Here is an 11,161-nt window from a genome sequence, read left to right on the forward strand (position 1 = left end):
CTGTAGCAGGGTAGTGTTTGTCTGAGTGGAGAGAAAGGGACATATGGAAGAGATGTTGGGAAGGGAGAAATTACAAGATTTGACAACAGATGGTATATGGGATCAATGTGAGTGAAGAATTGAGAGTGACACCTAAGTTTCAAGCCTGGATGGCTGAGAAAATGGTGTTGCTTTTGACAATAAAAGAGAAGGTGGGAAGATGGAAAGGTTTTGGGGAAAATATATTGAGTTCTATTTTTTTAGTTCTATTTTTGATGTGTTAAGTTTGAGATGTTTCTGGGATATCCAATTCAACTTGTCCAAAAGGTAGCTTGGTGATGAAGGACTGGAGTTGAGGAGAAAGAGTAAGGCTGGAATTATAGATGTGGGAATTATCTTCGGAGAGATGATATAGTTGAAAGCCATGGGAGCTGATGAGATCACCAGATGAGATATGTTGGATGGAGAAGAGCAGAGAGCCTCAGAACAAACCCTTTGGGGACACCATCAGTGGGTGGAAATGCCACAACCGGAGACTGAGGAAGGGTCAGACAAAGAGGAAGAGAATCCTCAGAGTGCCTTATGATGAAAACCTAGAGAGAAGAGAGTTGAAAGGAGAAGAGGTTGAAGAACAGTGTCAAAGGCAGCAGAGAAGTAGAAAAAGATGAGGATTAAGAAAAGGACATTTGATTTTCATTATGAGATTACTGGTAATTTTAGAGAGAGAAGTTTTGGTTGAATGAGGAGATCAGAAGTCACCCTGCAGAGAGTTAAGAAGAGAGTGAGAGGAAAGGAAGTGGATTGGAGATGACCTTCTTAAGGAAGTCAGTCACAAAAGGAAGGAGAGATTCAGAGTTATTGGAGGTAAAAGAATCAGGTAAGGGGTTTTGTTTGGTTTTTGTTTTATTTTTAGGATGAGGGACTCCTGGGCATGGTTATAGGCAGTGGGGAAGCAGCCGGTAGATGCAGAGAAATTGAAGACTATAGAGAAAGTGAGAGTGATAGTGGAGACAATCTGGAGAAGATGGGAGAAGACAGAACAATATAGAGGGACTTGTGTTGGTAGGGAGAAGGGACACCTCATGATTGATATCAGTAAATGAGGAGATGGGGAGGGCACATGTCTGAACAATTTGAGGTGGAGTGGAGAAAAGGGAGAAGTTCCTCTTAATGGTACAGAGACACAAGGTCTGGCAGAAGAAGAAACACTGCTTTGGCCCTACTGCAATGCCACTGGTGATGTATAATTGATTGACATTTTACCTGGAAACCTCTCTTGACTTCCTCCTGAGATCACCTTCCATTTCTCTATCTTGCATATAGATAGTTATTTTCATGTTATCTTGCCTTTTAGAATATAAGCTCCTTGAGGTCAGGGACGATGCTTTTCCCTTTTTTTAATCTCCATGGCTTAGCACAGTGCCTGACACATAGTAATAGACCTTAATGAGTGCTTGCTGATTGATTGATTGATTGACTTGCTGATCAACAGTTTTTAACTGCTAGTTTATTTCTCCTGATTCTCTTGTAACGCAATAACCCAGCAAAAATGTTTGGCATAAATACTGTATGTGTTGTGCGACTGACCCAGCTTTCTTTTAAACAAGCCAATTCTTCTCTTACAATCTTTTTTAACCTTATGAGACTTATAACCAGTAGTGGAAGTGTTGGGTCAAGGGACTGAACAGCTAAGTTATTTTTCTTGCTTAGGTCTAAATCGTTTGAGGACCCTGATTTGACTGGGGGTAATCAAAGTTGGGATGTATGTGAACACTTTAACCTACCTATTCCTTTAGCCTAATGGATATTTCTGCTATCACAACAATGACTGCCTGAGCAACTGTTGCGTTCCCATCGACCATAGGCCCCAGCACTTTTGTGCTCCAAGAACAATTTTCCTGAAGTGTTTACCTTGGAAAAAGGTAGGTCTGAAACTTCTTGATTGGGGGGCTACTTAGAAAGAAGGGCAACCCATTGGTTCACCTCAACCCTTTATCTTACCACTTGCTCTAGTTTTGGGGGACCATGAGGTGAGGAGAGAATTTTAAGAACAGAGGGGGAGGGAACGGGGTTCCTCTACAGGAGAAGAATTCAATGCATGTGTTTTTGTAGAAGGAGGGAGAGATCTGCTCTAGCCATAAAGAGTGCCAAAGTCAATGCTGCCTCAGCAGATATGATGATATTCCCCATTGCATCCCAAAGACAGGAGTGCTCAAAAAATGTTTATATCTGGTAGGTCATCACAACTTACCAAGTATTCAATAAACAACCATTTATTAAGCGCGTATTATGTGCCTAGTGCCAGTGGTAAGCGCTGGCAGTAACAAACATGAGATAGTCACTAGCCTTAGGGAGTTTACTTTCTATGGGAGAAACGACGTGTTCGTGTATAAGGGGATACAAATCACATAGAGGGTAACACTTTGGGGGGAGCTTGGGAGATATTGAAGGGCCTCACATAGGGATTCTAATAAGTGCAGGTAAGGAGGAGATAGCTGCCAGGCATGGGGATCACCCATGCAAAGCCATGGAGGTGAGGGGTGGAGGGCAGATGGAGCAAGTCAGCTTAGCACACACCCTCTCCTACTGAGCTAACTAGTCTTTCATCTGGTGGAGATTCTAGGCACCAAGCAGAGAAAGGAATAAGAGTATGTTGCGTTGGAGTGTCTAGGTGGCACTGGCCCTGAAGTCAGGAGGACTTGAGTTCAAATCTGACCTCAGACACTTAATACTTACTAGCTGTGTGACCTTGGGCAAGTCCCTTAACCCCGATTGTCCTGCATTCCTCCCTCCAAAAAGAAAAAAGGAGTGTGTTGTGTGGTGCCTTAACAGAGCAAGACCAGCACACCTTTCAATCCCCATGCTTGCTCAGGCAGCTGGGGGGTTCTACTGTTTCAAGCTATTCCTTCTCTCCTCCAACTCCCATATCTAAAGGAAAGAGGGAAAAGTCAGAAGCTTCCAGCAGCCACCTTCTGGCCATGCCCACCATGGGTGCTATTGTGCTGAGAACCCCTCTGTCACTCAGAACTGATTTTTCCCCCTGACAGGGTCAACAAATCAATCAACAAGCATTTATTAAGCACTATGTGCTGGACACTGTGCTAGGCACTGGTGAGAGATCCAAAGATAGAAAGCAATAGTGTTTGTCCTCAAGGAGCTTACATTCTACAAAGGGAGACTACCTCTTTACATGATGGTAGTTACCAGAATAAATATGGTGTCATTTTGTTGGGGAAGGGAGGCACTGTCTGCTAAGGACCTCAGGATAGTCCCCACATGGGAGGGAGCGTTATCCCTGAGCTTTGAAGAAAGCTAGAGATTCTAAGAGAAGGAGGTCAGGAATGAGTATATTCCAGACATGAGGAATACGGAGATGGTGGATGGGACAGGGAAAGCAACAGACAAGTTGAGCTGGAACACTGTTTGGGATTGGGGAACATTGAGAGTTACAGAGACTGGAAAGGTATGTTGGAGCCAGGTTATGAAGGGTTTTAAACACCAAGCAGAGAAGCTTCCATTTGATTCTAGAGCTAAGAAGGCTCTTATTGAAGGTTTGTTTATGATGGGTTATCCCACAGAGATGAGATAGGGTTTTTCAGTGCCCAACAGGGATCCAAGTTCACCCAGCTCTCCACCCTAAGGCCAGTCCACTCCTAGAACTGAAGTTTCCAGGTCTGTTCCTGAGTCAATGCTGTGGATGCTGGATGTCCACGGATATGGCTTCATTTTTGGTGATGAGGAGGAGTCCCCTATTTTGGAAAAACAAAGCCCCCTCATCCCAGAGGATCCTGACTTTGGACAGACTCCAAACCCATGGAGGAAGTAAAACCTCTGACCCAATACTGCTCTCCCTGTTGCCCCTTTGACCTTGTCCACAACATGCTTCCATATGCTCTGAGATCATCTGGTCCTTTTACCTCCAATTCTGGTTTCTGTTTTCCTGCTCCTGTTTCTATTCTTAATCCTGGGGCTCCAGGGAAGAGAAGAAAGAGATGCACAGTGAACCTGAGTTCAAATTCTGACTGTGATACTTGCTATTTAAATGGCCTTGGGCAAATCACTTTATCTTTCTGAGACTCAGGTTGCTCCCCTATAAGATGAAGCGATTGGACTAAATAACCTCTGAAATCTCTTCCAGTTTTAAATCTAGGAGCCCAAAGATATGGGTCCTCAGTTGCCCTCCTGCTAGAACTCTTTCACCTTTCTCCCATTAACCGCTAGGGCTTGGATAGTTTATCAGAATCCCAAAATGTCACCCATACCAGAAAAAAAGCATCTCCTCTACAACATACCCCCAGAGCAATCATGCAAGTTTTCTTGGAACCGACTCCTTCTTGAGACAACCCATTCTCCCTTAGGACAGCTTCCATTATTTAGAAGTTTCCCTTCACCTTTCCCAGCCTAAATTGACTTCTCAGTGTCCACCTATCTTTACTGGCTCTGTTCTTTATGACCAAGAAGAACAAAAAGTCTAACCCTTTTTCCATAGAAGAGCCTTTTTGAATACTTCATTCTTCTACCTAGTTCCTCTCTAGAGTACTGGGCCTAGCTAGAGTCAGGAAGGCCTGGATTCAAATACAGTCTCAGACACTTACTATCTGTGTAACCCTGGACAAGTCACTTAAGCTCTGTTTGCCTCAGTTTCTTATAAAATAGAAATAATTGCAATACCTGCTTCCTAGGGTTGTCATGAGGATCAAGTGAAAATGACATTTGTAAAGCGCTTACCACAGTCCTTGGCACATAATAGGAACTTAATCAATGCTTTCCTTCTCCCTTCTCTTCCTTTACTTCCCTTTCTCCTTCCTTCTTCCCTCCCTTCCTCTCTCCCTCCTTTCTCCCTTCCTTCCTTCTTTTCTTTTTTCCTTTTTTCCTAACCTTCCTTTTCAGATCCCTCCTGTGGAAGGAGGCTTGGGTTCTTAACTTTTCTACCCAGACATCTTGGAAACAAGTTCACCCTATTTTAGGTTCTTGAAAGGAAATAGAGCTTATTAAAAAAAAATAAAGACAAGAAACATTTATTAAGCACTTCCTAAATAACCGGAGACACAAAGAAAATCAAAAACATGGTCTCTCGCTTCCAAGAGCTTGACCTGATTTGAGAAACCAAATGCGGAGTGACAGTGAGCCCTGTGATGACAGCATTTCACTAAGAAGCAGTCCCGCTTTTATTATTTACTGCATTAGTGTAATTACACACAATTCAATTGGAATGAGCAAATATGTATGGATTCTATTGTGTCCAGGCACTGTGCTAAGCATTGGAGATAACAGGACAAAAACAAACTTTGCCTGCCCTCTAGGAGCTTACTTTCTATTGGGGGGAATGCAGAGGAAGTTAGATGTATACACAAGTAGGGAAGTACCGAGTAGATTCAGGGCAATATAAAGTAATTTCCAGAAGGAAAGGGTGCTAATAAATGGGATGACCAGCTTTATAAAGCCTTGGGTAGGCAGTGGCATCTGATAGTGGGCTTTGACAAATGTTGTAAATGATGGCAAAGCCCCGTGGCAGAATTTTTTTTTCCTCCTCCCCTCTTAGACCGAGGGACAATTTGAAATTGGTAATAAAATAAAATCAGGAAGCATCCAAGAAAATCGGCTCAAGAGTATAAAGACTACCCCAACAGAGCAGCCAGTGACAGTGTCCAGCATACAATAAGAGTAGCCACTGAGAGTGGGATAAAAGCCTGCACTGAATGAACTTTTCTCCATTGACTGTGAAGCCAAGTAGCTGAGAGGCCTGTTTCTTGCTCCTGTTCATTCCACTTCATGCATCCAGATGGACATGTGCACCTCTTTTCTTTATGTCTATTTCACTGTTGCAGCCATATTTTTGTTAAGCTCTACTCATTCAGATAAAAAATTCATTCTCCTTTGTCTTGCTTAAATATGACTTTAGCCCCTGGCTGAGTGGGTAAAGGAGGCAGTTCTGATGTTTCCCAAAATATAAGCTAGGACCCCATGCTTAGCTTGGTGGTTGAAGGAACTACTAAGGTAGACTGAGTGGGCATTTATTTCATTTTTACTCTTACTAACAACTGGATAAATTCCATATGCCCTCATGACTAAAGGGTCCTTTAACTTCCATTATCAATGTAGCTGCTAGCAGACAGTGAAAGTCCATTCTGGAAGCTCTGACTATGCCCCCTCTTTGACTCACCCAGGAGAAGGGCAAGAAGGGTCTAGAAGGAGCCTGCCTGGTAGGTAGGGATAGAAGTGGTCTGAGAAGATTTCTACCACACCCCCTTCCTGATTGGAAGGGGGACATGGCCATATTGAGCTCCACAGTGATGCATCTTAGTTATGACAGAAAGAAAAGAGGGTCATTGTAGCATTTTTTAAAGAAATGCCCAGAAGAGAACAGAAGGAGGGTCAGAAAGAAACAGATAAGGACAGATTTGAAAGTAGGATGTTGATAAACATAGCTCTTCTCAGCAATACAATGATTTAAGACAGTTTCAAAAGACTCATGATAAAAAATGCTATCCACACATCCAGAGAAAGAACCATGGAGTCGAATGCAATATTTTCTCTCTTTTCTTTCTCATGGTTTCCCCCCCCCCTTTTGTTCTGATTCTCTTTCACAATACGGCTAGTTTAATATGATTGTACATATATAGCTTATAACAGATTGCTTGCTGTCTTAGGCAAGGAGGCGGGGAGGGAGGGAGGAAGAAAAACATTTAGAACTCAAATCTTATAAAAATGAATGTTGGAAACTATCTTTACATGCAATTGGAAAAAAATAAAATACTATTAAGTGAAAAAAAAGAAAGTAACATGTTGAATATATAAAATATAAGATGTAGGTAATAGAAATTCATAGTTTCATGAACAATCCTTTTTTTGTTCTGTGTAGATGAAAATGTTAATGCTTATTATGTTTGATGTTTTCCAGTTCAGAATAGCAAATGTTAAAAATAACAACAGTATTAAAAGGAAAAGCAGAAAATTTTACAAAAAGTATCTCTGATAATGATCTCTTTCTCAAATATAGAGAACTGAGTCAAATTTATAAAAATACAAGTCATTCCACAATTTATAAATGGTCCAATGAACAGGCAGTTTTCAGATGAAGAAATCAAAGCTTTCAACAGTCATATGAAAAAATACTCTAAATCACTATTGATTAGAGAAATGCAAATGCACATGGCTCCGAGGTACCACCTCACACCTATCAGATTGGCTAATATGACAGAAAAGGAAAATGATAAATGTTGGAGGGGATATGGGAAAACTAATACATTGTTAATAAACTAATCCAACCATTCCAGAGAGCAATTTTGAATAATGCCCAAAGGGATACAAAATTGTGCATGCCCTTTGACCCAGAAACGCCATTACCAGGTGGTCTATATCCCAAAGAGATTTTTAAAAAAAGGAAAAAGACCTATTTGTGCAAAAATATTTATAGCAGCTCTTTTTTTTTTTTTAAAGCAATTGGGGTTAAGTAACTTACTCAAGGTTACACGGCCAGGTGTTTCTGGGTGGATGCTAAGTGTCTGAGCCCAGGATTCGATCCCCAGGTTGACACTGGAGCCGGTGCTCTTACTCACTGTGCCACCTGGCCGCCCCAAAATTTGTTTTTTTGTTTTTGCGTTTTTCAGGGCAATTGGGGTTAAGTGACTTGCCCAAAGTCACATGGCTAATTTTTTGTGTCAAGTGTCTGAGGCCAGATTTGAACTCAGGTCCTCCTGACTCCAGGACCGGTGCTCTATTCACTGCGCCACATAGCCACCCCTATAGAAGCTCTTTTTGTGGTAGCAAAGAAGTGGAAATTAATGGCATGCCCATCAACTAGGGAATGGCTGAACAATTTGTGGTATGTGATTGTAATGGAATTAGATAGATAGATAGATAGACAGATGGATGGATGGACAGACGGGCGGACAGACAGGTAGATAGATAGACAGACAGACAGACAGATAGATAGATATCACTATTGTGCTATAAGAAATGACAAGAATAACTTCAGAAAAAAAACTGGAAAGACTTACATAAACTGATGCAAAGTAAAGTGAACAGAACCAGGAGAACATTGTACACAGACATAGCAATATTGTAAAATGAACAACAGTGAGTGACTTAACTATTCTCAGTAAAATAATGATCCAAGACAATTCCAAAGGGTTATGATGAAAAATGCTGTTTGCCTCCAGAGAAAGAACTGATGGAGTCTGAATGAGTACCAAAGCTTACTATTTTTCTCTTTCTCTTCCTTCCTTCCTTCTTTATTTCATTTGCATTTTCTTCCACAAAATGACTAATATGGGAATATGTTTTACATGATTGTACATGTATAAGCTATATATTGGATTGCTTCCCACCTCAGGGAGGGAGGAGAGGAGGGGGTAAATTTGTAACTCAAAATGTTAAAAATTGCTTTTAGGAGGAGGAACCAAGATGGCAGTCATAGAAGCAGGAGAACTCCCAACGCTACCCCCATAACCACCACAAATACCTATAAAAAATTACTCTAAACAAACTTTAGGGCTACAGAACCCACAAAGTGACAGAGACAAACAAATCTCCTGCTGAAGACAGCCCAGCAAGCTGACAGAAAGGGTCCATTGCAGTGTGCTGGGAGCCGAGCCCAACCCTCCTTCCCCCCACCCCCCAGCCCAAGGTTTTAGCCTCAGGGCACCCCAACCAGCCCAGGCTGGAGGAACTTCAGGAGAGTGGATCACTAGCAACTGTGGTGGTTTCCAGAATTATCAACCTATAAATGCCAAAGACAAAGTGAGAGGTCAGTGAACTTTGGGAACAGGGAGTCTGGGAGTGCGGTCTGGCCTCTGCCCTCTGGAGGGAGAAGCGTCTAAGGTGCAGCAGCTGCTGCATGGCTGCTTCAGAACTCCTGGCCTGCAGATTGTAGGGGGACCAAGCAACCATTCTGAGGGGTAATTGCTCTTGCTTTGACCTGCTTGGATCTGGATTTCTGTCTGGGGTGGAAGTCCTGGGATGGGTGACCAGGTGCCAGAGCCTGTGGAGGCTTCAGAGAGGGCAGCCAACTAATAGCTCCAGCAGCAGTGTAAACCCCAGAAATTTGGGACAAAACTCTCCTCTCTGGAAGCAGAGTTCTACTGTGGCAAAAAGCTCAAAAGTCAAGTAATTGAGTGGCAACATGAGCAAACAAAGGAAGCAAAGCAAACACAGCAATCCCACTTTGGATTCCTTTTGGGGAGACAAAAAGGATCAAAACATGGAACAGGAGGAAGAATACAAAGTCGGAACTCCTGCACCAAAAGCTTCCAAGAAAAATAGGAATTGGTTACAGAACACAGAGGAGCTTAAGAAGGATTTTGAAAACCAAGTAAGAGAATTGGAGGAAAAATTGGGAAGAGAAATGAGAATGATGCAAGAAAATCATGAAAAGAGAGTCAACAACTTGAGTGAAGAAAATAACACCTTAAAAAATAGGCAAACGCAAATGACAAAAGAGTCTCAAAAAGCCAATGAGGAGAAGAATGCCTTAAAAAGCCTAATTTGCCAGATGGAAAAAGAATCTCAAAAGCTCACTGAAGAGAATCATTCCTTCAGAATTAGATTGGAGCAAATGGAAACTAGTGACTTTATGAGAATCAAGATACTATTGAACAGATCCAAACAAATAAAAAAATAAAAGGCAATGTGAAATATCTCATCAGAAAAACCACTCACCTAGAAAATAGAACCAGGAGAGATAATTTAAAAATTCTTGGACTGCCTGAAAGCCATGATCAAGAAAAGAACCTAGAAATCATCCTTCAAGAAATTCTCAAGGAAAATTGCCCTGATGTTTTAGAACCAGGGGGCAAAATAGAAGTTGAAATAATCCACCAATCACCTCTTGAAAAAGATCCCCAAAAGAAAACTCCTAGAAATATTATAGCCAGGTTCCAGAATTCCCAGATCAAGGAGAAAATATTACAAGCAGCCAAGAAGAAACAATTTTAATGTTGTGGAAAAAATCAGAATCTGGCAGCTTCTACACTGAGGGATCGAAGGGCTTGGAATATAATATTCTGGAGGGCAAAGGAGCTGGGATTAAAACCAAGAATCACCTACCCAGCAAAACTGAGTATCATGTTTCCGGGGAAAATATGGTCATTCAGTGGAATAGAAGACTTTCAAGCATTCTTGATGAAAAAAACCAGAGTTGAATAGAAAAACTGACATTCAGATACAAGAAGCAAGAGAAGCATGAGAAGGCAAACAGGGAAAAGAAATCATAAGGAACTTATCAAAGTTGAACTATTTACATCCCTACATGGAAAACCAATAATTGTAACTTATGAAACTTTTCTCAGTATGAGAATAGCTGAAGGGAATAGAAATGTGTGTGTGTGTGTATACACACATACATATATATACATGTCTATATAGGAGGGTATATGGGCATATAAATACATATGTGAATGTGTGTATATATGTGTATAGGTATACAAAGATAGAGGGCACAGGACCAGTTTAATGGGAAGGGATGATACTTAAAAGGTGAAATTAAGAGGTGAGAGAGGAATATAATGAGAGGAGATGGGGAGAGACAGATTGGGATAAAGTATCTCATATAGAAGAGGTAAGGGAAAATGGTTACAATGGAGGGGAAGAACAGGAAGGCAAAAGGGAATGGGTCAACCTTATTCTCATTGAATTTGGCCTAGGGAGGGAATGACATACACACTAAATAGGGTATCTCACCCTACAGGAGAGTAGGGGGGGAAGGGGATGAGAGGGGGGATGATGGAGGGGAGGACAGGTAGGGGAGGAGGGAAGTTGGAAGCACACATTTTTGAAAAGGGACAGGATCAAAGTAGAGAATAGAACAAGTGGGGGGCAGGAAAGGATGGAGGGAAATACAGTCAGTCTTTCACAATATATCCACTATGGAAATGTTTTGCATAGCTACACATGTACAGCCTATATTGAATTGCCTATCTTCCCAGTGAGGGTGGGTGACGAAGGAGGAAGGAAAAGAATCTAGAATTCAAAGTTTTTAAATCAAATGTTTAAAAAAATTATAATTTTTTTTAAATGCAACTGGGAAATAAGATACACAGGCACTGGGTTATAGAGATCCATCTTGCCCTACTGGAAAGTTGGAGGGGGTATGGGGGAAGATAGAGCTGAGAGCAGATTGGGGGAGGGGGTATACAGTGGGATCGCTGTTTTGGGGTGGTGGGTAGGGGAAAGATGGGGAGAA

The 11,161-nt window shown here is 41.7% G+C and overlaps 1 protein-coding gene across 4 annotated transcripts in view; it reads left to right on the top strand.

The window, feature by feature from the left end:
• Window positions 1-9,418, top strand: part of LRCOL1 (leucine rich colipase like 1) — a 44,013-nt gene extending 34,595 nt beyond the window's left edge. For 2 of the 4 annotated variants that reach the window (XM_069091066.1, XM_069091006.1), the window contains exons 5-7: window positions 1,776-1,901; window positions 2,092-2,211; window positions 8,372-9,418. In XM_069091066.1, the coding sequence (XP_068947167.1) occupies window positions 1,776-1,901; window positions 2,092-2,211; window positions 8,372-8,398 (273 nt within the window). In that variant the 3' untranslated portion in view covers window positions 8,399-9,418. The remainder of the gene's footprint in view (window positions 1-1,775; window positions 1,902-2,091; window positions 2,212-8,371) is intronic. The other 2 variants (XM_069091106.1, XM_069091198.1) reach the window with 2 other exon arrangements.
• Window positions 9,419-11,161: the final 1,743 nt, after the last annotated feature.

Source organism: Petaurus breviceps, unplaced genomic scaffold, assembly GCF_028583685.1.
Source record: "Petaurus breviceps papuanus isolate PSGF00001 unplaced genomic scaffold, PetGlider_PUasm1.0 103, whole genome shotgun sequence".
NCBI classification, from domain to species: Eukaryota; Metazoa; Chordata; class Mammalia; order Diprotodontia; family Petauridae; genus Petaurus; species Petaurus breviceps.